Source organism: Oncorhynchus tshawytscha, linkage group LG14 (genome assembly GCF_018296145.1).
Source record: "Oncorhynchus tshawytscha isolate Ot180627B linkage group LG14, Otsh_v2.0, whole genome shotgun sequence".
Lineage (NCBI taxonomy): Eukaryota > Metazoa > Chordata > Actinopteri > Salmoniformes > Salmonidae > Oncorhynchus > Oncorhynchus tshawytscha.
This window is the reverse complement of record NC_056442.1, coordinates 11378474-11406377: the sequence shown is the minus strand read 5'-3', so window position 1 is coordinate 11406377 and position 27904 is coordinate 11378474. Positions and strand designations below refer to the sequence as shown.

General features: G+C 42.6%; 1 protein-coding gene across 1 annotated transcript; it reads left to right on the top strand.

Moving 5' to 3' along the window:
• Window positions 1-608: 608 nt before the first annotated feature.
• LOC112266548 (protein FAM207A) lies at window positions 609-27904 on the top strand. The gene is made up of 6 exons (XM_024444115.2): window positions 609-1009; window positions 1271-1391; window positions 14790-14858; window positions 21241-21409; window positions 26882-26950; window positions 27192-27904. Exons 1-6 carry the CDS (start codon window positions 812-814, stop codon window positions 27319-27321), a joined length of 756 nt encoding a protein of 251 aa, XP_024299883.1. The 5' UTR covers window positions 609-811; the 3' UTR covers window positions 27322-27904.

Sequence of the window (27904 nt, the reverse complement as noted above, 5' to 3'; positions counted from 1 at the left end):
TGTGTTCCAATGGCACGGTGTGTTAGTTAATCCAAGTTTATCATTTAACAGTTGTATATTTTTGTACACACACTGTGTGTGTTTGTGATGTATAGCAGGGGTCTCCAACCCTGTTCCCGCAGAGCTACCCTACTGTAGATTTGATCTCCAATCCCAGTTATAACTAACAACCAGCTTTATCAACCAGCAAATTATTAGAATTTGGTGTGCTCGATTAGGGTTGGAGTGAAAACCTACAGGACGGTAGCTCTCCAGGAAAAGGGTTGGAGAGCCGTAATGTATAGCCAATTGTATTGTGTTATAGCATATCTATTAAATCTTTTTTGTACTATTGTCCAGTTCAGACTTCATAGACCTTTATTATTTGTATATGCATTTAGCTATGTATGCATGTACTACAGTAGTTCGTTATTTGCCATGTTATTTGCCATATCCATTTGCAAATAAAGATGATTTTCATTTATCTAAGGAGTGCAGAGGCTGGTGAGATTAGATCATGGATCTATATTACAAAGATAAAGTACATATGACATTTTATCTTAATAATTTAGATATACGGTCTTGATTTACTTCACCCATTTTGTTTTCTTGTAGGCCTATTTTTTGGGGGTCACTCCATCATTCACTGCGGGATTTTGTGAGGATGAGGCAGAACTATAGTTTGCACAAAATTGTTTCCCCCGGTCACATATCAGAGGGACGCACATTTTGTTGTTGTCAAAAGATTTTCCACGTTGTTAGCTAGCTAGAGCATGAGTGTGGTTTCGGAGACAGATTGTATCTTTATTTAACTCAGTAACTAAAAGGCAGTATGGTTGGAAAGATAAAGCGGGTCCGTGAAAAGCTTCATCAGGCTGCGGTTAAACTTGACAGTCCTCCGTCCGGTGGCGCAAGATCCACAGATTTAGAAAAGGCACCGATTCCTGTGATCACAAGTGGTTCATTCATCTTCGATGTAAACAAGACAAACAATGCACAGCTGCACATAAAGAAGGATGAAAACGCGAAGGTATTTTATCAACACATAATTTAACGTTCGCTTGCCAACTCCGTCTCTTTTAGATGGTTTAGCTAACGTTATAGCTAAAGCTGTTAGAACAGTTAACGTTAGCTAGCTAACAGTTAGCTATTTCACTAGCTAGCTAATGTTAGTTGTCAGCTAGTTAGGATCATAATGTATACATTTAGCTGGCTATAGAGAAATTAGTATGAAGCGTGTATTTTTTTGCATTATATTTATGTTGTCAATGTGGATGTTCTCTTCCAACAGAAACCACTGAGTTCCTTTCCAAGTGGAATCTTTGCTGGCACACAAATCAGCCCTGAAGCCCTCGTGCAAACTCTGAAGTGTGAAGAACCATCCAATGACACTGGTACACCTGCACAGAAAGGTAAACACTTTGATTGTCAACCAAATATTTAGCTCGTTAATCCGTGGAAATCTGCACGAGAGTACTTGTCTGTGTGTCTCAATAACGAATCATATTCTACCTTCAAGTACATGCATTTAATTTTCGTGACGTTTTAGCTCCCCAAAACGCCCTGGAGACATTGTTTATTTCCAGCCAAATCAACCAGGCACATAGTATTTTTCTGTACAAATTATGTCATTCTCTCCTACCACAAGAGGGCAGAAAATACAAAGGGATCACTCGACAGAAAGTGACTAGTGATGTGAGGATGGCAACAGCTCAAGTCTATGCAGTATATTGCTTACCATTGGTATAAAAGGTGTAATGAAGAAAACTAAGTATGATGGTAACCTATAGATAAGAAACTAACCATCCAAATGATTGCTTATATGGAGGCTTATTAGAACCCTATTTCGTTTATTCAATCTTATTCAATCTGACATGTTTTTTAACAGTGTATATTTTTCCGTTGATGTTTCCATGCTACATGCACCTGCCAACCTCTCCCCGCTTGAATCCTAGGCTCTTTCGAGTAAGTTTAAGCCCAATGTTAGTCAGTCAGAGTGGCTACTCCAGCTGCAGTGGCAGAGCTGCAGCAAGAAGCCCATCTTCCTTATTCGACAACAGAGAACCGGTTCTATTTATAGCCTCTCTGCAGCATAAATAGTTCATGCATGAAATCAAGGTTCAGTTCAGCCGCCAAGCTCCCCTGAATCAGTGTTTATCCCTGACTAGATGAGTCGTGGCACCGCTGACGCACAGAGGAGGCTGGTGCTGCAGGGTGTAGTTCTCTTGGTACGGTACCTCGCTGCGGCCCCATGGGAAAGCATCAGGTGGTCCTGTCCCTTGTGAATTACAGTGTAACAGTGATGATGTCGATACACGGTGTGTAGTAGTCAGTCCTGACTCTTTGTCAGAAAGACTGTTGGAGAGATGTATTGAGTGTCACTTTTACGGTTTGGATTTCTCAGCAAGGTTGTTCCAATGTCTTGTTGTCTCTTGCTTGTTTAGGCTTTTGTCTGTAGTGCATGGTGGGAGAGGTGTTCAGGGGTGCCCGGTCCCTGGCTCGCTCACTCAACCTCTGCAGATGGTGTCTGGCTGTTCTCTGTAGCTAGTGAGCAAGTATTTAAACAGCTTCAGTTTCTGCATTCTGCTGTTTCTTTCCTCTTCTTTCTCTCGTCCTCGCTTGCAGACGCACACACACTGCTAATGAGTACTCACTCTTCAGCCTTTTCTTGCATTGAAGCTAAAAGCGTGTTTAATACGTTGGATGTGTGTGATCTATTAACGACGGGTATATTTAGCTGTGTCTATTGATTAGGCTAACTAATTAAAGCAAGTGCTTTCCTGGCTGCTGACAAATTTATGAAATAAAAAAAGGACAGGGCAATGAGATGCAGTATTCCATCTGTTGCCATGGTGAAATGCTTGTCAGTGTGCTCTTGTTTTCCCAAAACAGTGTCTGTAGACAATTATATTGACCTCTTTGTGAAATGGTTGGTAGGTTCTGGAGAGCAAAATCTAATTTGACAGTACGTTAGTGGGAAAATAAAATTGAAGCGATATAAGTAAGGGTTTAATAAGAAGGCTGTTTTTAAATCCTGTCCACGGAAATGGTATGAATTGGATTTTTACCATCTCATCTAAGCAGATAGACATTGAGAACTGTAGGCTCTTCTAGCTGTGAAAGCTGCTGTGATTAAAGCACTGCCTCCTTCTACACATTAACAATAGAGAGCAGTTATTTTAGCCTACAGCTTATCATTTCAGCTAAATGCTGTCAATTTGTTGTGTTAATAGGGGTATTTCACCTGAATTATCCCAAAATCACTTTCACTGATTCTACTACATTAATATTACATTTCTTTTGGTTCGTCTTCGCGAGCACCCCGTCCTTGGCGCTGTCTTGTCTCTGCCCACAGGGATTAAAGCCCTCTGGTTTCTGTTCAGGCATCTATTCAGCTAGCCACTCTACTATGCTGTTAATTATAAAATACTCTGTTCTCTCAGCCAGAGCAGAAAGAAGCAAGCAAATGCTGTGAGTGTGTCATGTCTTTTCATCCATTGCCTCTTGTATAAGGCCCCCCTGGGGGCTTGTATCCGAGCAGATATAAACTCTTATCTGCCACTTTTAATTCGATTGATTTAAATTACTATTATTATGCACACTTACTGTTGGTGCTTGGTATGTTCATTGGCAGCAAATGCACACTTTGTGTGTGCATGTTTGTGCTTGCCTTTTGCCTAGTTAAATAAAAATAAATAATTCCCCATCCCGCTGACTGAATATCAGTCTCTGCAGTTGATTTTTTTTATTAGGCCTATTCAATTGCCTTAGTTCATAGTCTTCACCAGGGCTCTACGCTGACCTTTAAAAAAAAATTTGTTTACAAGGAGCCCGTGTGCACCTAAGTTAAACAATTTAGGAGCACAATTAAAAATATTTAAAGCAACAAGCTGTTTTCTTTGTAGTGGTGGTGCAAGCACTCAGTGTATTCTCCAAAGCTGCGGTACAGTGAAGGAATCATTGCAACAATTGTCTGGGATATTTTTATTTTCTAGTCACACTGGTGCGCCTAAATTAAAATTCCAGGTCGCACAGCAAAATATTTGAGCTCATTATGCGAGAAAAACGGTCGTGCTGCAGAGCCCTGTTCACTTCCACGTGTTCTGTGCTACATTAGTCTTGACCAGAAAACTCTGTTTCAAAGAGCATAACTCCTTGCTGCCATTCCACGGCGTGATGTTCAAAGTGATGTCTGCGGCAATCGATCATTCAGTGACCACCTCTGTTTTGACAAAGAGCCTTCCCTGCATTTTTTAAATAGGGGATATCCGTATCTGAGCTGGGACCCTGTGAAACCACCTCTTCATCTTTTTGTCAGCTCCCGAAAGGCACTACACCTCCTCTCCTCTGCCTGCCAGAGAGCTGCCTGTCAATTATGCCGGAGAAAAGGGGAAAGCGGAGAGGCTAAGCGGGGGCAAACCCAAGCAGGAAAGGAAATATGGAACTTTCCCAACCACTCATAATAAAGCCTAATCAAGTTTCACGTTTTTGTCACGTGCACTAGTACAGTGAAATGCCTTTCTTGCGATCTAATCGGTGCTATCTATTTCACTGTGTGCGGAGAACCCGATCCTCTCTGGGGGTACAGGGAGGACCAGGGAGGTGGTAAGTAAAGGCTCTCTCCCCACCACAAACAGCCCCAGGTCGGTTTGGGTTTCACCCATCAGCAGTCCAGGACCAGGGCTGTCAGGGACGGGGATGCAGCAGGAGTAGAGATGCCTATCTGGCCCCTGTACCTCTGCTGCTACAGCAGGACAACCCATGTTGTTGACACTGCGGTGGCAGATTAAAGATTGGACCTGGCAGGGAGGAACTAACTGCCCTGTGATGAAAGTTGGTGTGTGTTGCTGCTGGAAGAGCTGTATCTGAGCCTGGGCTGAAGATGCACATAGAAATGAAAAGAGAGCGATGAAAATACTTTTGCTTGGTTTGATAGTTAATTTTATGCCACCATGTTTTGGCTTGAGATAAACACTGTGATATTGAAGCCGTTTCCGATATAGTGTTAGAGATGACACATTTTCTGCAAGGATTTATTAGTTGCCGTGATACACCCCAGGGGTTAAGAATGACCCTGATTTGTGATGTGGTGGCGGGGTCTTGTCCTGGCCCGTCTATCGCCATGGCAGCAGCAACAGCAGTGTGGGTGGCTGGGAATTGGTGAGGTCATCCTGTCAGTGAGAAGCGAGTCAGTAACATCAGTAGATCTAGGTTGCGGTTCGGTGTGGCTCAGTTGGTAGAGCGTGGTGCTTGGACCGCCAATTATCGTTGGTTCCATTCCCGCTGGGGGCCGCCCAAATGGAAAATAAATGCGAACATGACTGTAAGTCATGGGATAAAAGCATCTGCTAGCTAAATGGCATATATACAGTATATGAGGTTAGTTGGAGTCAGTGTCACACTTTGTCTTCCGAAGTAGTAGTGATGGGGGGAAAAAATCTATACAGTTACATATCGCATGTGTATATTATTTTGGATGATATTGAATCAATACTTTGACTCGGAATTTTCGATTTATGAAAACAGCTACTTTGCTACGTAGAGTTACCCACATGAAAAAATACTATAGTATAAATACTGTAGTGTTACTACATTTATATATTATAGTATTCACTGTAGTGTTTTTTTTGTTTTGTTTTTATCTTCGGTCCCCTAAACACTACAGTGAATACTGTAGTATTTACTATTGTGTTTTTGTTTTATCTTTGAAAGAGCCACCACTTCTTTCTCACTGACGAAACCTACGAGACAAATACTAAACGAGCACATTTTTCAGAACCTATAAGTAGGTAGGACTGGAGTCTGAATGGATAGTTCAGAGCTTCTGCTCTTCTATAACCTGTAGGGAACACAACATACTTGGCATGTAGGTTTCTCAATCATGGGTGCCACAAATTGGGGGAGGGGACTAGGTGGGGTATATGCAAATTAAATCCTGTTTTAGTGTTGCTGTAGTTAGTGTATTGTTTTCCTGTCGTATTTACTACAGTGTTTTTTTGTATGGATAATACTGTAATAGTTACTATAGTATTCTATAGTGTACTACACAATTCTATAGTAAGCATTACAGATTTGACGGATACTACAGTGTATAGTATACTACAAAATTATATAGTAAGTACTACACATGATCAAGGGATACTACAGTGTGGAATATAGGGCGGCAGGTAGCCTAGCGGTTAAGAGCGTTGGCCCGTTAACCAAAATGTTGCTGGTTCGAATTCCCGAGCCGACTAGGTGAAAAATATGCAGGTGTGCCCTTGAGCAAGGCACTTAACCCTAAATCCAGAGGGATTTACAGGAGCAATAAGAGCTTTTGTGTGAAATGGCCTTTTAGAAGTGCTTTGGTGTACTTATGAATGCACGAGTCCCCTTTCCCCCACTCCTATCGATTTTTAACCTCACAATTTTTATAAAGTCATACGAAGGTTTTACTATGCGTGAAGTTTGGAATTCATCCTCGATTTACTAAATGTGTCATGTATTTGAAAATAAAATGTAAAAAATTTACACACAAGAACATTGATTAAATATTTTATTAATCTAGTCTTTTTAAATGATTTATTTTATTTTATTTAACTAGGCAAGTCAGTTTAAGAACAAATTCTTATGTTCAATGACTGAATTGTTCAGGGGCAGAACGACAGATGTTTACCTTGTCAGCTCAGGGATTCGATCTTGCAACATTTCGTTTACTAGTCCATCGCTCTAACCACTAGGCTACCTACCGCCCCAGTCTTATGATTGAAAGGGAAAAGGGGATACCTAGTCAGTTGTACAACTGAAGTGTGTCTTTCACATTTAACCCACCCCTCTGAATCAGAGAGGTGTGGGGGGCTGCCTTAATCGACATCCACGGATTGAAGGGATGATGATGATGCATTCTTTGCAAGAGGGAGTCTAATTTCATTGGTCCTCAACTCACGGCTCAAACACTTAATTCAGGGTAAGTGGAGTTAGCCTGCCCCACAGCAGGTTAGTTCTGAAGGAGGCTGAAGAAATACGGCTTGTCACCAAAAAGACTCACAAACTTTTACAGATGCACAATCGAGAGCATTCTGTCGGGCTGTATCACCGCCTGGTACGGCAACTGCTCCGCCCACAACCGTAAGGCTCTCCAGAGGGTAGTGAGGTCTGCACAACGCATCACCGGGGGCAAACTACCTACCCTCTAGGACACCTACATCACCCAATGTCACAGGAAGGCCATAAAGATCATCAAGGACAACAACCACCCGAGCCACTGCCTGTTCACCCCGCTATCACCGAGAAGGCGAGATCAGTACAGGTGCATCAAAGCTGGGACCGAAAGACTGAAAAACAGCTTCTATCTCAAGGCCATCACTGTTAAACAGCCACCACTAACATTGAGTGGCTGCTGCCAACATACTGACTCAACTCCAGCCACTTTAATAATGGAAGAATTACTCATCTCATATGTATATACTGTACTCGATACCATCAACTGCATCTTGCCTATGCCATTCTGTACCATCACTCATTCGTGTATTTTTATGTACATATTCTTCATCCATTTACACTTGTGTGTATAAGGTACAGTGGGGCAAAAAAGTATTTAGTCAGCCACCAATTGTGCAAGTTCTCCCACTTAAAAAGACGAGAGAGGCCTGTAATTTTCATCATAGGTACACTTCAACTATGACAGACAAAATGAGGGGAAAAAATCCAGAAAATCACATTGTAGGATTTTTAATGAATTTATTTGCAAATTATGGTGGAAAATAAGTATTTGGTCACCTACACACAAGCAAGATTTATGGCTCTCACAGACCTGTAACTTCTTCTTTAAGAGGCTCCTCTGTCCTCCACTCGTTACCTGTATTAATGGCACCTGTTTGAACTTGTTATCAGTATAAAAGACACCTGTCCACAACCTCAAACAGTCACACTCCAAACTCCACTATGGCCAAGACCAAAGAGCTGTCAAAGGACACCAGAAACAAAATTGTAGAACTGCACCAGGCTGGGAAGACTGAATCTGCAATAGGTAAGCAGCTTGGTTTGAAGAAATCAACTGTGGGATCAATTATTAGGAAATGGAAGACTGCTACCCCTGCTTAAGCCAGTACATGTCCAGGCCCGTCTGAAGTTTGCTAGAGAGCATTTGGATGATCCAGAAAAATATTGGGAGAATGTTGTATGGTCAGATGAAACCAAAATATAACTTTTTGGTAAAAACTAAACTCGTCGTGTTTGGAGGACAAAGAATGCTGAGTTGCATCCAAAGAACACCATACCTACTGTGAAGCATGGGGGTGGAAACATCATGCTTTGGGGCTGTTTTTCTGCAAAGGGACCAGGAAGACTGATCGTGTAAAGGAAAGAATGAATGGGGCCATGTATCGTGAGATTTTGAGTGAAAACCTCCTTCCATCAGCAAGGGCATTGAAGATGAAACGTGACTGGGTCTTTCAGCATGACAATGTTCCCAAACACACCGCCTGGGCAAAGAAGGAGTGGCTTCGTAAGAAGCATTTCAAGGTCCTGGAGTGGCCTAGCCAGTCTCCAGATCTCAACCCCGTAGAAAATCTTTGGAGGAAGTTGAAAGTCCATGTTGCCCAGCAACAGCCCCAAAACATCACTGCTCTAGAGGAGATCTGCATGCAGCAATGGGCCAAAATACCAGCAACAGTGTGTGAAAACCTTGTGAAGACTTACAGAAAACGTTTGACCTCTGTCATTGCCAACAAAGGGAATATAACAAGTATTGAGAAACTTTTGTTATTGACCAAATACTTATTTACCACCATAATTTGCAAATAAATTCATAAAAAATCGTACAGTATGATTTTCTGGATTTTTTTTTCTTTCTCATTTTGTCTGTCATAGTTGAGGTGTACCTATGATGAAAATTACAGGCCTCTCTCATATTTTTAAGTGGGAGAACTTGCACAATTGGTGGCTGACTAAATACTTTTTTGTCCCACTGTAGTTGTTGAGAAATTGTTAGGTTAGATTACTCGTTGGTTATTACTGCATTGTCGGAACTAGAAGCACAAGCATATCGCTACACTCGCATTAACATCTGCTAACCATGTGTATGTGACAAATAAAATTTTATTTGGATTCGCTGCCATAGAAATTTACCTGGCTAAAAGGTGACCCACTTTCATGTCTCCAGCTAGGCTATCACGAGTTGAACTCGAGAGTGGGCCAAAGTTAGTTCACTATCTAGATTTGTAGTATACAACTCTGATCTCTTTGTGAACCAGTTGCTGCTGTTATCCTAAGGATGAGCTTTGGTCGGGATCCGTCAAGTATTTGCTTCCCGGGTAAAGAAGCAATGAGAGCAGAGTACAATTGTCACTCTACCGATCAATACCTTACATAACTGCTGCTTGCCAGGCCCAATGGTTTTTATCCACATTGCTCATCAACCGTGGTCATTGAAATTACTGTAATTCTATTTGTTGGCAGACTGTTGTTTAACCTTTCAACCTTGTGGCTGGGACAGCAGGAGATCAATAAGGGACAAAGTAGAAAGGAGGCCAATGCAGCAGCGCACTCACCCACCATGAGCACTTTTAACCATGTTAGCTAAAGCATGACTCGGATATGGAGGACATTACCTCAATGTAGATTATTCGTCAAAGTGAATCATTCCCCTGGCATAATTTACGTTTTTAAATACTATTGTGAAAGGTATTATTGGACAGTCTATACCAGTGTTGGGGTCCATTTCAATTCAGGAAGTACTGACACCACAATTCCAAATAAATTCCAGTGCATTTCAATGAAGAAAATGTGTAATCTGAATTTGCTTTACCTTCTAAATTGATTGGAATTGAAATGAAATTGACCCCAACACCAGTCCATACCATAATGTTTGTTTGCATAAAGAGAGAAGCTGTAGGGTGTTTTTAATAGCGGTGAATAGGCGAGGAGGTGGCAGGGGAATGATAAACACTATGAATTCCCTCACGTGTGACTGACTCCCACTGTCCCACACTGACAGTTTCATTGCCGCAGAATGATATTAGCTACCACCACACAACCCGGACATCCCTGCCAGCTCTCCCTGCCAACCACGCTGCCCACTCCTCTCCTTTTAGTTTTTTCCTTCCTGCTATTATTAGAGGAGAGTCATTCCCCCCCCAAAAATCCTTTACAGTGTGGACACTGTATTGTATTATGACTAGTTCTTTCCTCCTTCACTTTTCTTGATAAGCCATATCCGTTTTCAACACGTTACGGTACCTATTCAAATACATTCTACAAGGCAGCTAGATTCAGAGATGGACAGGCACAGTACAGATGATTAGTAATAATTAGGTGGGTTCTTATAAATGTCCTATTTCACACGTGTGAATTGGACATTAAAATGTAAAAAATAAATCAAATGTATATCCGAACTCACTCTGAGACACCCTCTGAGAGTGGGGTCATGGCCAGTAACGAAGTAGCTACACTCAACCCAGTACAGTGATTAGGACCCCAAGGCCAATTCCAGCACACACGCACATTCCCGTGTGTTTCTAATGTCGGTCCTGTTGTACCAAATGTCTGTTTTCAGAAATGCAACGCGAGGACTGTGTTTTCAAAGCTTACATTTCAACTGGAAGTACCTTTTTTTAAAGCCAGAATCCTCAGTTGCTACATCCATTTTTGGACTTAATATAATGAATGCTGTACCCATTGAAGAATAGAACTTGTGAGCTTAGTTCAACTATCATACCCCATCAGAACCCAAAATATATGTTACGGCTTTCTTCCGTCGAAGGAGAGTCGGACCAAAATGCAGCGTGGTTAAATCGAGACATCTTTAATAACGATGAAAACGAACTATACAAAAACAACAAACGGAATGTGAAAACCTATACAGCCTGTCTGGTGACAACTAACACAGAGACAGGAACAATCACCCACAAACACACAGTGAAACCCAGGCTACCTAAATATGGTTCCCAATCAGAGACAACGAGAATCACCTGACTCTGATTGAGAACCTCAGGCAGCCATAGACTATGCTAGACACCCCTACTCAGCCACAATCCCAATACCTACTAAAAACCCCCAATACCACAACACAACACAAAATAACCCCATGTCACAACCTGGCCTGACCAAATAATTATATAAACACAAAATACTAAGACCAGGGCGTGACAATATAAGCTTGTTTACTCCAATGTTTGTAAAGAATGTAAATATGAACAAACACTGGATTGCCTCGAAACATGGTTAAAACAAACTAAGAAAAATGATAATGAATGGTCAGCCCTTGCATCCCTAGCTCTGTTTATGCGTTTGAGGGTGGTTACATTTCTCCAGGCCCATCCCTCAGTGTTTTACCAAAACAGAGGCGGGGTGCAGCTTTGTTATTTTTATTCTAGCTTTAACAGAATACTTTGCTGATGCACCCCATGTCAATGCCTCGTACCACCTGTCTGTCGGCCTCCATATAGGCTTTATCCAACATCGTGTTCTATCCTGCTGCCTGCTCATCTATCCCAAGCTCATCTGCGTCTTTAAATGAGATGCTATTGATCGGGGAGGTGAAGGGAGTGGTGCCCCATTAAACAACATCTCTAGGCTCTCTGTCTCTGCACTGCACAATGCTGTAATCTCAAGTTGCCATTCAATGATTGGAAGTTTCTAATTGAACACTAATGATACAATTGAAGTCGGAAGTTTACATACACTAAGGGTGGAGTCATTAAAACTCATTTTTTCCACCACTCCACAAATTTCTTGTTAACAAAGTATAGTTTTGGCAAGTTGGTTAGGACATCTACTTTGTGCATGACAAGTATTTTTTCCAACAATTGTTTTCAGACAGATTATTTCACTTATAATTCACTGTATCACAATTCCAGTGGGCCAGAAGTTTACATACACTAAGTTGACTGTGCCTTTAAACAGCTTGGAAAATTCCAGAAAATTATGTCATGGCTTTAGAAGCTTCTGATAGTCTAATTGACATCATTTGAGTCAATTGGAAGTGTACCTGTGGATGTATTTCAAGGCCTTATTTCTAACTCAGTGCCTCTTTGCTTGACATCATGGGAAAATCCAAATAAATCAGTCAAGACCTCAGGAAAAAAATTGTAGACCTCCACAAGTTTGGTTCATCCTTGGGAGCAATTTCCAAACGCCTGAAGGTACCACGTTCATTTGTACAAACAATAGTACGCAAGTATAAACACTATGGGACCACGCAGCCGTCATACCGGCTACAAAAGTATCTATATCTCCAGTAAAACAAGTCCTATATCAACATAACCTGAATGGCTGCTCAGCAAGGAAGAAGCCACTGCTCCAAAACCGCCGTAAAAAAGCCAGACTACGGTTTGCAACTGCACACGGGGGCAAAAATCATACTTTTTGGAGAAATGTCCTCTGGTCTGATGAAACAAATATAGAACTGTTTGGCCATAATGACCATTGTTATGTTTGGAGGAAAAGGGGGGAAGCTTGCAAGCCGAAGAACACCATCCCAACCGTGACGCACAGGGGTGGCAGCATCATGTTGTGGGGGTGCTATGCTGCAGGAGGGACTGGTGCATGTCACAAAATAGATGGCATCATGAGGAGAAAAATTATGTGGATATATCGAAGCAACATCTCAAGACATCAGTGAGGAAGTTCAAGCTTGGTCGCAAATGGGTTTTCCAAATAGACAATGACCCCAAGCATTCTTCCACAGTTGTGGCAAATTGGCTTAAGGACAACAAAGTCAAGGTATTGGGAGTGGCCATCACAAAGCCCTGACCTCAATCCTGTAGAAAGTTTGTGGGCCGAACTCAGTTACACCAGCTCTGTCAGGAGGAATGGGCCAAAACTCACCCAACTTATTGTGGGAAGCTTGTAGAAGGCAACCCGAAACATTTGACCCAAGTTAAACAATTTACAGGCAATGCTACCAAATACTAATTGAGTGTATGTAAACTTTTTGACCCACTGGGAATGTGATGAAATAAATAAATTCTGAAATAAATCATTCTCTCTACTATAATTCTGACATGACACATTCTTAAAATAAGGTGGTGATCCTAACTGACCTAAGAGAGGGAATTTTTACTAGGATTAAATGTCAGGAATTGCGAAACTGAGTTTAAATGTATTTGGCTAATGTGTATGTAAACTTCCGACTTCAACTGTAGATACTACATCTAATGATGATGTAATGTGTTTTATCTTAAAGAGCCTGGATGAATTGGCCTAGTTATTGATCCATCATCATGGTTATTGTCATTTACAGACTAAAACAACATCTATCAAACGAAACACATCCCCTTGTTTAGTTTGACAGGAAAAATATATTATCACTGAATAGGCAACCACAAAGTGCTGTAGGATCCTCAGAAAATGTTGTCCCAGGTTACAATGTAGCCTATTCAGAGACAATCCGTTGTGGCACTGTGTGTTGACATAAGGAACATGAGAGTAAGAAAAGTCCCTACTAGAGATGCTGTAGCGTTTGGGTCCCATTCAGTTCGACTTTATCCTCCTCTCAGACATGCCAGTCAAGGACTGCTGCATTGCTAATTACAAAGCCAATTCCGTCAGTAGGCTCTGCTAGCTATATATAGGGCCAGGCTGCAACACTGACACTTCATTTTCCCAAAGTCATGGAGCAGCGCATCGATCCTGTTTCTCTCGATTTCGTCAACAGAGAGTAAAATCACAGTGGGGGATTTAAAAAATAATTTAAATTTAAAAAAACGCAACGCAAAATACTGTCACCTGCCCGTTCAGATATCAAGGTAGTGTTTTGGGTTCAAAGCAATTCAACCGTTGTACTGTAGTTTTAAATTAGTGATTTGCTTTTCATTACCAACTCCATCTTATTTTCTCTCTCAAAAATGTATACATTTTCCACTAGACACTCCAGTGATATGGTAGACAGTGATAATACGCATACTGTCCAGCATCTGTTATTGTCATTGTCCTACAGGAAGCAACTGTCTGTGTGATAACCTCTGCTCTTATCACCCATTGTCAGAGCAACTCTTTCTTTGTCAGGAAGGGCAGAGATGGGAACAAATGCTCACACACATCACAAACACACACACACACACCACTGGGGCTACCCTATGCACAGGGGGCCTCAATGTGGTTGTCCCAATCGCTGAAAACATTCCATCCCAGGACAGGATGTTTTTCTAAAGAGGGAGAACTAGATATAGTGGGTAGTCTTTTCTGTTCTCACCCCCCTCCCTCTGTATCTCTCTCCTTTCTCCATGCCTTTGAACCAGGAAAGACAAGCCACGTGTCCTGATCTTAGCCATATCTTCTTCTGAGGCACTCACAACACTACTGTGATTACTTTCTCCCTTTGAGCGTAACGTTTTTATCCATGGTTTGTATTAAAGATAACATGTTACATGCGTTTATTTTTCCTGTCAAATCAAGCTCTCGCTGGGAAATTTCCATATATATATTTTTTTTACACCCCAAACTCAAATCTATTATTATAATTCTATTCAACTGTGAATTATTTCTTTGGCAATCGGAAACATTTTACTGGTTCCGATTTATCTTCTGGTAAAAGATCTGGCACATTTCAATTTCCAAAGCATTATAAACAGTCGTCACTCTTCCTTTATCGTTAATGAATTGAATTGCTTTGAATGTCGATGAATTGCTTTAAACGTCGATGAATTGAATTGCTTTGAACGTCGATGAATTGAATTGCTTTGAATGTTATTTTCTATTGTTGAGGATGACCTCTTCACATACCCACGAGGAGAAGCCGCAATGCATGTTTTCTCTACTGAATGTGTGAAGTACCAGTGCAACATTGTGGATGCACATCCATCCACTCACTCTTGTCTGTCTGTTCCCAGTCCCTGAGGAGAAGAAGCAGCAGCCGAAGAAAGAGAAGATGAAGGAGAGGCGAGACAGGTGGCTAAACAGTGAGTATTACCACAACTTAACATAGATCTGACTCGTACTGTTTCTCTGAGGGAGACCCTCCTATTTGTCAGCAGGAATAAGGCACCCTCACAGAGAGTTACACATAATCAGGAACTTTATTTGCAGGAACATATGTGACTAATTTGGTTCTGTACAAAGAGAGATGATGAATGAATATACTGTACATAATAAACACATGATAATGAATGGCTAAGCAGATACACCATCACACATGTCCACTTGGAGAGAGACTGAGGAGGCTCTGAGCAGGCCAGGGGACTGAGTCCGGTTCCATAGCAACCACCAGACCCTAGCAACCAATCAGTGGCCTAGTCACAGAGGTCAATAGGAGAGATTGGGGAGCCAGTTCATGACCCCCTGATCTCTGGAACTGTTTGGGGATTGGTGGAGTGAGCTTCATTAAGTGATAGGACTCGCAGGCGGGGGAAATCAATTTTTATTTGTCACATGCTTCGTAAACATCCGGTGTAGACGAACAGTGAAATGCCTACTTAGAAAGAGCGTAAGAAATTGAAATAAAATAATAATTCAAGTAATAAATACACAATGAGTAACAATAACTTGGCTATATACACAGGGTAACAGTACCGAGTCAATGTGCAAGGGTACAAGGTAGATATGTACAAATAGGTAGGGATAAAGTGACGAGGTAACAGGATAGATAATAAACAGTAACAGCAGCGCATGTGATGAGTCAGAAGAGTTTGTGCAAAAAGGGTCAATGCAGATATTCAGGGTAGCTATTGGTTAATTATTTAACTAACTATTTAGCAGTCTTATAGCTTGGGGGGTAGAAGCTGTTCAGGGTCCTGTTGGTTCCAGACTTGGTGCATCGGTTCCGCTTGCCATGCTTGCCATGCTGAAGTCTTTTAACAATTTCAACCTTCTTGTTTTTGCCTTTCGACACTCCCTAATCCCGACATTTGTGCTCTCTCCCAAAAGCGTTTGAATTGATAAAATGTAGGATTATGCCTTTTGTGTTCAAAAATGTTTGAAAGGCAAGACATGGATGCCTTCGGGACATAACAGCATTAGGTTGGTGCAATGAGGAGCTCCATCCCCACTGATCTCTACTGAGAAGCTGAGGTTTCGGCGCTGTGCCTGTCCAGCCCAGGACAGAGCTAGCTGTGTCTATGTAATTACAACCCCTTTTAAAGCTACAGTCTGGCATTTCTTATCCAGCACAACCAGCAGCCCTCTGAAACGACCATTGAACAGATTCTCAGATCCCTTATTGCGCTTTTAACACCACCACCTACTCTTCTAGAATTGTGATCACTTAGTAACCCAATCTGCTGATCCAATCAATTCTCTGTGTAACACAAGATGTCTCCTCTATGCATATCATTAGGCGCTAATGGTCCTTTTGACTCCATCTGAAATTAGAGACAGGCTGTGAGCCTCAGACCTCTGCAGTTTTCGGAAATTAACAAGGAGGAAGAAAGAAAAAAATCGGATAATTGCTTTTCTGTCGTAGACCAACTATTCCAGGAAGAGGCAGGGCTGTCTGTATCTGCAGCGTGGCGTCCTCTGGGTCTCTACTGATGAAGATGTGCAAAATATGTGTTGACGGATAAGGGTTATTATTCAGACTGTATATTCCAGAGGTGATTTTAATGCCCAATGTGTTCCTTCATTTAGCCCAAATAAGAGACAGAGGTGGCAATTCAATCAAATCCACATTGCACGAATATCTATTCTACAGTTCTGCACAATCTGGAAATAGCCTAAGGATTAGCCTAAATGACATGAACAGTGAATAATTTTTCAGCAGACATATATATATTTAAATTTTACCCCCTTTTTTTGCCCCAATTTCGTAGTATCCAATTGTTTTTAGTAGTTATTATCTGTTACTGTCTCATCGCTACAACTCCCGTACTGGCTCGGGAGAGACGAAGGTCGAGAGTCATGCGTCCTACGAAACACAACCCAACCAAGCCGCACTGCTTCTTAACACAGCGCGCATCCAACCGGGAAGCCAGCCGCACCAATGTGTCGGAGGAAACACCGTGCCCCTAGCAACCTGGTCAGCGTGTACTGCGCCCGGCCCGTCACAGGCCCGCTTGTGCGCGATGAGACAAGGATATCCCTACCTACCAAACCCTCTCTAACCCGGACGACGCTAGGCCAATTGTGCGTCGCCCCATGGACCTCCCGGTCGCGGCCGGCTACGACAGAGCCTGGGCTCGAACCCAGAGTCTCTGGTGGCACAGCTAGCACTGCGATGCAGTGCCTTAGACCTTTCAGCAGACATTTTAATACCTTCAACACATCCTGTTTATGATCTGATCGTATCCACTAAAGTCAGAATTTATACTTAAAGCCATAAAGTTTAATGACCCTCAATTTTCAACTGTTCACGAACTGTACGTCTGTACCGATGACATCTGGTTTGAATATTCCTCCCTGGCTCTGATCACAGTATTTATTCAAGTCTGTGGTGATGTAGGGTTTAGTGTTTAGCTGCTGATACTCCAGTTGATACTCACAGTCAATTACATGGGCAAGTCTGTACATAAGAAACCATATGGCTCATAGTCATCATAACTCATGGCTGAAATGGATAGGATCAACACCACTCTATGATGAAAGCCAGGAGGCCCAAACCACCATTGCTTTTAACCATATTCAAGAAAGAGAGATTCTCCTCATACACTATATACTGTATACAAAGTATGTGGACACCCCTTCAAATTAGTGGATTCGACAATTTCAGCCACACCTGTTGCTGACAGGTGTATAAAAATCGAGCACACCGCCATGCAATCTCCATAGACAAACATTGGTAGTAGAATGGCTTTACTGAAGAGCTCAGTGACTTTCAACGTGGCACCGTCATAGGATGCCACCTTTCCAACAAGTCAGTTCATCAAATTTCTGCCCTGCTAGAACTGCCCCGGTCAACTGTAAATGCTGTTATTGTGAAGTGGCAACGTCTGGGAGCAACAATGGCTAAGCCGTGACATGGTGGGCCACACAAGCTCACAGAACGGGACCGCCGAGTGCTGTTGCAAGTTCCAAACTGCCTCTGGATCAACGTCCGCTCAATAGCTGTTCGTCGGGACCTTCGTGAAGTGGGTTTCCATCTGAGCAGCCGCACACAAGCCTAAGATCACCATGCGCAATGCCAAGCGTCGGCTGGAGTGGTGTAACGCTCTCCGCCATTGGACTCTGGAGCAGTATAAAAGCGTTCTCTGTAGTGGTGAATCACGCTTCACCATCTGCCAGTCCGACGGACAAATCTAGGTTTGGCGGAGAACGCTACCTCCGACTACGAGCCAGGCCTAATTGTCCAACCTCAGTGCTCGACCTCACTAATGCCCTTGTGATAAATGGAAGCAAGTCCCTGCAGCAATGTTCCAACACCTAGTGGAAAGCCTTCCCAGAAGAGTAGAGGCTGGGGCCAACTCCATATTAAATGCCCAAAGATGTTCGTGTTGGTGTCCACATATTTTGCTCATGTTGTGTATCAATGCCATTCTACAAAGGGTTTTAGGTAATCTTGGTAAGGCTACTTATTGTTGTGGAGGCACATCGTTGACATACATTAAGTCTCTGCTGCTTGTGCCATGGTGGAAACATAATAACCTCCCTGAACCATCAGACAAGCAAAGCGTCAATACAGGATTAAAATGGAATCCTACTACACCTGCTCTGACGCTCGTCAGATGTGGCAGGGCTTGAAAACTTTTACGGACTACAAAGGGTAACCATGGCGCGGGCTTCCCAGTGACACGAGCTGACCAGGTGAGCAAAATGCCTTTTATGCTTGCTTCGAGGCAAGCAACGCTGAAGCATGCACGGGAGCACCAGCTGTTCTGGATGACTGTGTGATAACGCTTTTGGTAACCGATGTGAGCAAAACCTTTAAACAGGTCTGCAATCACAAAGCTGCGGGGCCAGATGGATTACCAGGACTTTTGCTCAAAGCATGCGCGGACCAACTAGCAAGTGTCTTCACTATTTTCAAACTCTCCCTGACTGAGTTTGTAATACCTACATGTTTCAGCATGTTTCAGAAGACCACCATAGTCCTTGTCTCCAAGGAAGCGAAGGTAACCTGCCTAAATGATTACCGCCCCGTAGCACTCACGTCGGTAGCCATGAAGTGCTTTGAAAGGCTGACATCAACAGCATCCTACCGGATACCCTAGACCCACTCCAATTCGCATACCGCCCCAACAGATCCACAGGTTGCGCAATTTTAATCACACTCCACACTGCCTTTTCCCACCTGGACAAAAGGAACACCTATGGGAGAATGCTGTTCATTGGCTACAGCTCAGCGTCCAACACCATAGTGCTCACTAAGCTAAGAACCCTGGGACTTAATACCTCCCTCTGCAATTGGACTTCTGACAGGCCGCCCCAAGGTGGTAAGGGTAGGTAACGACACGTAGGCCACGCTGATCCTCGACATTGGGGCCCCTCAGGGGTGTGTACTTACTCCACTCCTGTACTCCCTGTTCACCCACAACTGCGTGGCCAAACACAACTCCAACACCATTATTGAGTTTGCAGACGACACAACAGTGGTAGGCCTGATCACCGACAGTGATAAGACAGCCTATAGGGAGGAGGTTAGAGAACTGGGGTGCCAGGACAACAACCTCTCAGTCAATGTGAGCAAGACAAAGGAGCTGATCGTGGACTTCAGGAAAAGGTGGGCCTAACAGGCCCCCATTAACATCAACGGGGCTGTAGTGGAGCGTGTCGAGAGTTTCAAGTTCCTTGGTGTCCACATCACCAACGAACTATCATGGTCCAAACATACCAAGACAGTCATGAAGAGGGCACGACAAAACATTTTCCTCCTCAGGAGACTGAGAAGATTTGGCATGGGTCCCCAGATCCTCAAAAAGTTCTACAGCTGCACCATCGAGAGCATCCTGACCTGTTGCATCACCGCCTGGTATGCTCGGCATCTGACCATAAGGGGCTACAGAGGGTAGTGCGTACATCACTGGGGCCAAGCTTCCTGCCATCCAGGACCTACAGTTGAAGTCGGACGTTTACATACACTAAGGGTGGAGTCATTAAAACTCATTTTTCAACCACTCCACAAATTTCTTCTTAACAAAGTATAGTTTTGGCAAGTTGATTTGGACATCTACTTTGTGCATTACACAAGTAATTGTTTACAGACAGATTATTATTTTACTTATAATTCACTGTTTCACAATTCCAATGGGTCAGAGGTTTACATACACTAAGTTCACTGTGCCTTTAAACCGCTTGGAAAATTCCAGAAAATGATGTCATGTCTTTAGAAGCTTCTGATAGGCTAAATTACATCATTTGAGTCAATTGGAGGTGTACATGTGGATGTATTTCAAGGCCTACTTTTAAACTCTTTGCTCTTTGCTTGACAACATGGGAAAATCAAAAGAAATCAGTCAAGACCTCAGATTTTTTTTTAGACCTCCACAAGTCTGGTTCATCCTTGGGAGCAATTTCCAGCCACTTGAAGGTGCCACGTTCATCTGTACAAACAATAGTACGCAAGTAAAAACACCATGGGACCACGCAGCTGTTATACCGCTCAGGGAGGAGATGCATTCTGTCTCCTAGAGATGAACGTACTTTGGTGCGAAAAGTGCTAATATATCCCAGAACAACAGCAAAGGACCATGTGAAGATGCTGGAGGAAACCGGTACAAAATATCTATATCCATGTAAAACGAGTCCTATATCGACGTTCTGACCCACTGGGAATGTGATGAAAGAAATAATAGCTGAAACGGATCATTCTCTCTACTATTATTCTGACATTTCACATTCTTAAAATAAAGTGGTGATCCTGACTGACCTAAGACAGTTAATTGGCGTTGTCAGAGGAAAGCCCATCAAATTGTCAGTCTCCAGTCACCCAAGTCATAGACTCTTTTGTCTGCTACCGCACAGCAAGTGGTACCGGAGTGCCAAGTCTAGGACCAAAATGCTTCGTAATAGCTTCTACCCTCAAGCCATAAAACTGCTGAACAATTAATCAAATGGCCACCTGACTATTACATTGCCCCCCCCCCACCCCTCCATTTGTTTTGTACACTGCTGCTACTCGCTGTTTATTATCTATGCATAGTCACTTCACCCCTACCGACATGTACAAATGACCTCAACTAACCTGTATCCCGCACACTGAGTCGGTACCCCCTGTTTATAGCCTCGTTATTGTGTAACTTTCTATGTTTTTTACTTTAGTTTATTTGGTAAATATTTTGTTAACTCTTCTTGAACTGCACTATTGATTAAGGGCTTGTATGTAAGCATTTCACGGTAAGGTCTACACTTGTTGTATTCTGCACATGTGACAATTAGTTTTATTTGATTTATATGCATTTTTTGTGTGATATTTAGAGATCAGCTCCATCAAGCTGGCCAAGGAGCAACAAGTGGCCCAGGCTAAGAGGGCGGCCATGCCTGTTGTGGGTGACATGAGGCCACTGGCAGACGCCCTGCCAGAACTCTGCCAGCTCATCCCCGCCACCACCAGGACCTCCAGAAAGGCCTCCAGAAAGAATAGGGTGTAAGTACACATCCCTGTGGAACACCCCAACAATACTATGATTTCACACCATCCTCTTTCTCCTCACACCCACTGACTCTTCTTACAGCTGTTGGTTTGTCTAGCAGGCCTTGTTTCATCCATGAAATGGGTCATCGTTTTCTTTACCGTCATAGTTTACGTTTTTGGCACTCTGTCGTCTCCTCACACTGTCCAACCCTTCCTCTGCCTTTGTCAAGTTGAGTTTATCCAAGTGAATTTCAATCCTCTGTTTTAGGTCTTTCTTAGCATTTTTGTCAGAGGAATACGTGAGCTCATAATGTCCCAGTGGTTGGTCTCAGGGGCCCCTGGTAGAAGGGGCCAGCCCAGCAGCAGTGCTTCAAGGCGCTGTCACTGGGGTTAATGAGCCATGTTACAGGACAGACCTGGATGTAAATTCCCATATATTTTCCACACAGTACATTATGACAGAATCAGAGTGCCACAGCACACAATACTACCCTACCTCTACAGTATGGCCTTCAGCACAGAATTATTCAGACGTTAGTAAGTCATTTTGAGGTGTAGAGGACAGATTTAGCTTCTGTGGCAGGGTTGCACATATTAAGGAAGCAATTGACTTCCATTCAAAACAGGAAGAAGGAAGAGAATTGGGGTGTATTCATTAGTTGGATTCCATTGCAAAACATTTGGTCAAAACATTTTGCAACAGAAACCGTTTACTCGAAATGGAAAATGTTTTGCAACAAAAAACTTTCTGTTAGACAAATGCAGGTAGGTCCCTCCCTGTTTCATTCCATTTGGTTCCTAGCGTAAACGGTAAACACACCAAACATTTTGCAATGGAATTCGACCAATGAATACACCAATGGGTTAGATTATGCCGTAAAATGCACAAAATAAGAGGGGAAGAAATCGCCTCCAATGGCAATCCTGCAAGTAAATGAAGTCTGGTATTGTTCTGAGGACATTTCAATAGTGCATTATAACATTCCTCTTTGGTTTCTGGATTCTTCCAGGGTTATTTATTGCAGTCAAATTCAGCTCAGGAAAGCCTCAGTGGAGCTTGTTTATTGTGATGAGCAGTTTTTCACTCAGTCATAAATGTCTGTATGACTTAATGCCTTGCTTTTGTTTTTTAATGCGCTACTGAAGCTCTCTTTCTTTCTCTCCTGTCTGTTTCTATCTGTATCTCTCTCTCTCTCTCTCCAGCTTAAAGATAAAGTAAACCAAGATGGCGAGCTCAGCTGAGCACACATTGTTACAGTTAGGAGGTAGCCCTATCAGACTCAAAAAAGCAATGCACCATATAGGTCGTATAAAAGGGCCCTTTAGACTATTCCAATACATGCAATTAACTTTTTGGTTCTTACAAAGCCTTCCGTCAGAGTCCACGGAGACATGGTTGCTAGGCAGTGGCGAGGTTAGCTCACTTCTCACAAGTTCCTTCTTCCAGGAGTCCGAAGTAGCAGGCACTATAGAGAAGGTCAAGAACAAGTCTCGGAGAAAGGTTATTGGTTGATGAAAGGCAGTCTTTTGATGAAGACCAGGCGCTGGATGTAGAGTATTGCTTTTGTACCCGTTTTTGATATGCCTGTTGTATATTCATACAAGGAAATCATGTGAGGCTTAATACTCGTCTCTCAGGCCGACATATGGATGTAGTTGAACTGAAAACAGGGATCCTAACATAAGCCAAGGCCAGAGATGTCAGCAATGACTATAAGTGTGTGTGAAGTGTGAACAAGACAGACTTATGACCACCTGCTGTGTGACACTGGAAATCCTCCCTGACTGAAGTTAGAATTTTGGAATTCTCCAGAGTGGATAAAAACAGTACCAGGCAGATCCTGTTAATGGAACATTTGTTCTTTTTCCATTCCAATGATTTGTTTGACTTAATGTCAGATTAATATTCCTTCAATTCCACCTTTTTATCAAAATCCTAAAACGTCTTTGTTATGTTAAAAAAAATGGAATTAAAGGGGACCTGTACCTGAACTTTCACCCCCAGAGGAAGGTTGTTCTTCTTGACACTGACAGACACCTCCTAGAAGAAGATGGGGGTTGTGTGGTTCAGAGTGCAGATGGCGCCGATACATGCTGGCCTACCCATGACAACTTGGACCCTCTTGCCATGTATGTGGTAGATAGAATGTTTGTTGGGCAAAAGATGTTTATGTACACTGGGGTCTGAAGTTGTTGACACCTTTGATAACGATGAGCAAAAATGACTGTAAAACAAATAATCAAAGAGATTTTGTTTAACATGTAAGGTGTCGCCCGAGTGGCGCAGCGGTCTAAGGCACTGCGTCGCATTGCTTGAGGCGTCACTACAGGCCCGGGTTCGATCCCAAGCTGTGTCACAGGGGCGGCGCACAATTGGCCCAGCGTCGTCCGGGTTGGGGACAGTTTGGCTGGGGGGTTTACTGTACTTGACTTGACTTTACTCATCGTGCTCTAGCAAATCTTTTTGGCGGGCCGGGCGCCTGCAGGCTGATCGTTGGTCGTCAGTTGAACAGTGTTTCCTCCAACACGTTGGTGCAGCTAGTTTTCCGGGTTAAGAGGGCTTGTGTTAAGAAGTGCGGTTTGGCAAGTAATGTTTCGAGGACGCATGACTCGACCTGCGCCTCTCCCGAGTCCGTAGGGGAGTTGCAGCGACGAGACAAGATCGTACTTGAAATGAGAAGAAACAGGGGTAAAATAAAAACAAATGACAAGTAATCATTTTTTTCTCAAGAAGGTAGGGGTCAAAATGATTGACACTCCTTTTTTCAATACCTTTCGATACCCCACATTATGAGGATAACGGCACTGACCCTTTTTATGAAATGTTTTATGAGTTGGAGAACACATTGGGATGGCTCTTAGACCATTCCTCCACACAGAATCCTTCCAGATCTTTGATATCTTTTGTTTGCGCTTATGGACGGCCCTCTTCAATTCAAACCACAAGATTTCAATGGGTGTCAAGTCTGGAGACTGAGATGGCCTTTGCAAAATGTTGATTTTGTGGTCAATTAATAATTTCTTTGTGGATCTTGATGTGTGCTTGGGGTTATTGTCTTGCTGGAAGATCCAAGTGTCAGCCTCCTGGCAGAGGCAACCAGGTACTGGGTAAAGGGCATGATGCCTTTGACCTTAACAAAGGCCCCAGGACCAGTGGAACCGAAATAGCCCCATAATATCAAAGATCCACCACCATATTTAACAGTAGGTATGGGGTTATTTTCTGCTCATGCATTCTCATTTCGAAGTCAAACCTACCACAGGTGTGCGTGGCCCAAGAGCTATATTTTCATGTCATCCAGAAAATGTAGACGCCCAGAGTTTGCTAAACGGCGGTTAGCCGAGGTTTGAAATGAGACTGTATGAGCAGAAAAGAGCCCCATACCAACTGTATAATATGGAGGTGGATCTTTGATGTTTTCTTCCACTGGTCCTGGGGGTATTACTTGTTAAACAAAATCTATTTCTCTGTGCAATTTGTATTAGTATAAAATAATCTAATTTCCCTTTTTTTTTTTAAGCATGCAATTTGTAAAAATTTTTTTTTAACCTTTATTTAACTAGGCAAGTCAGTTAAGAACAATTTCTTATTTTCAATGACGGCCTAGGAACAGTGGGTTAACTGCCGGTTCGGGGGCAGAACGACAGATTTGTACCTTGTCAGCTCAGGGATTTGACCTTGCAACCTTCCGGTTACTAGTCCAACGCTCTAACCACTAGGCTACCCTGCCTCCCCGATATAGATCAATATTTGAAAGATTTACCTCACACAAGCCTTGTGAGCATAAAAATTGTGGCCTCCCTCGTGACGGCGAAGATAATTTTTCCCGTTTTAAGTTAACTTCCTGCAATTCTACACATTTTGATATGGGGCGGGAGATAAGATTGTCACGCCCTGGCCTTAGTATTCTGTGTTTTCTTTGTTATTGTGGTTAGGCCAGGGTGTGACATGGGTGATTATGTGTTTGTCTTGTCTAGGGGTTTTTGTAGATTGATGGGGTTGTGTTCAGTAAAGTATTCTAGGTAAGTCTATGGTTGCCTAGAGTGGTTCTCAATCAGAGGCAGGTGTTTATCGTTGTCTCTGATTGGGAACCATATTTAGGCAGCCATATTCTTTGGGTATTTTGTGGGTGATTGTTTCCTGTCTCTGTGTTTTGCACCAGTTAGGACTGTTTCGGTTTTTCCACGTTTTCTTATTTTGTATATGTATATTGTTCACGTTATCATCTTTATTAAAGATGTTCAATCATAACCACGCTGCATTTTGGTCCTCCTCTCCTTCCCAGGAAGAAAACCGTAACAAAGATTATGCAATTTTACAGCGGATTTCCTGCAATTCTACCCATTTTGCCATAGGTTGGGTGCAAATGTTTGCAGTTTTTTAATATCATAACTGATGATGAATGGGTCCCAACTCGGTCGGTAATTCGACCATGCTTGCTACAAGTTTAGATAGCTGGCCGCTAGACTAATTTACCAATACATTTTTGGGGGGCTGACATGGGCTAATTGAGTGACTGCTGATGCACAACCAAATTTTGAAATTGCACCTTGTGTATTCTATTATTCTAACTCTCAACAATAAGTTGAGACCCCCACTGAGTTGTTTTTGTTTAAATTGGTCCGCAGGCCTACAAAAGGGGTACAGCCCATGGACCGCCAGTTGCTCATCCCCGCTATAAACCAAAGCCTTCAGGCATTATTGACTAACTAGCTATTCCGCCAACACATTCTCTCTTCAGTTGCCAAAGAGATCAAGTTTTCAGTTGTGTTCCATCTGTGTTATTATGGGCAGAGTTGATATTTATGATAATATTTGATTAATTCCCGAGTTGAACTCTTGTAGCTGTCCTTGATGGACCTTTTAGACTAGACCTGTGTTTACTGTAACTCCACAAGGCTGTTTTCACCTTTGACCTTTGGCTTCCCCACTGCCTCCAAGCTAGCTGCAGTTCCCATGACCCCTCTGGTGAAAAACACATTTCTTGGGATTGAAATAGTTTTAATTCGCAAGCAAATCCGTGTCTACCCATTTCACTCATGTCTGTCAAACTTGTCACAACTCGCAAGAGCATATGTTTTGTCCCGTCGTGCCCTTGTTATATCTTTGCTGATGTGTTTGGTAAACTCAACATCCATTTTGCCATAGAAAACAAGGTTTTTCTGTACATCACAACTTGGCATGGTTACTTGTTGGACAAGGCCAGAATGGATAATTGGTGGATCAGCTCAGTTGGCCGGCCTCCATCTCTGTCTGTTGTTAATAAATTAAGTACTCGTCTGTCTGGCCCCAATCCTAAATAACTAAACGCATACAGGAAAGTCCTAACTATGGCACTGCCTGGAACGATCGCACATGGACAGCACATTGTGGTCCTAACTGCCATTTTATTTTTTTACCTGTATCTTGTTTTTAATCATAATCATTCCATATGAAATCAGTCACCTTTTGACCATCTTTATCATTTTGTCTTTCCCTCTCAGGCCAGTGAAGAAGAAGCCAGAACCAACAGACTTCAGCCTGATGAAGCCAGCACAAAAACGCAAACTCCTGTAAGACCTCACATTGACCTGTACCCGACCATGGCCAAACCACCACTGATGATCACACGTCGAACTTATTATTCTCCATGAGAAAATGACATGAAGCTAAAAATGAAAATGTTATCCTGCTGATTATCAGAGCAACCAAGATAATAAACTGCCCATCTGCTATTTACTTTTACCGTTATTATTACTCTTTTTAAAATTTGTATTATTACCTTACAACCTACGTGTTTTGTTTTGATCTCAGGGAGAGTGAGACCAGTCGGTTTAGTGAAGCTGTGAAGAACCTGGCACACAGCAAGACTAACCCTCTGGCAGCTATTGGTGAGCATCTCAGGAAGAGACTGAAGCAGGAAGAGGAGCAGGGGCCTAGCTAACCTGTTCGACTGGAGACGCCATTTGGATCTGCAGTTGAGCATTCCCCACCCCCACCCAGAGACAGGGATCGTGTTTGAGATCGACCACGTTGCAGTCGGCAACTGCAGACTAGCTGACTGATCTAGAAATAACCTTGCACACTAAATAACTACTTATTATAATTGGTAGATCAGTCATAAATTGATGCTTTCGAACACGGTCATGACACAAGAAAGCCCCTGCCTTTTTTATTTAAGGGCAATCCTGATGCCTGCATCCCTGTTCCCTGTGCCCAATCTACCAAACCTGCCAAAATCAATGAGATCTTTTGATTGAAGTGGTTTTGGTCATTGTGCACTATACCATTAAAACATCAGAGGACTTACAGGTTGTCTGAGTAACGGCGATGTTTACGACACCTAATTAGATCATGCCCCCAGTTCTGGAGAAGTTGAAAATGAATAGTTACTTTTGTGAATGAGGAAAAATAAACTGATGTTGTAAATGTTGAGATTAGATCTGTCATCAAAATGACTCCTTTCAATTTTTGTACAGTATCTCTTCCACATTTCTTTTAGGCGATATTAAAAATGCAGTACGGTA

Coding starts and splice junctions, on each gene's coding strand:
- LOC112266548 (XM_024444115.2), top strand. CDS start 812: ATGGTTGGAAAGATAAAGCGGGTCCGTGAAAAGCTTCATCAGGCTGCG. Junction 21,410..26,881: donor GCCTCCAGAAAGAATAGGGT/GTAAGTACACAT, acceptor TTTCCCTCTCAG/GCCAGTGAAGAAGAAGCCAG. Junction 26,951..27,191: donor GCACAAAAACGCAAACTCCT/GTAAGACCTCAC, acceptor TTTTGATCTCAG/GGAGAGTGAGACCAGTCGGT.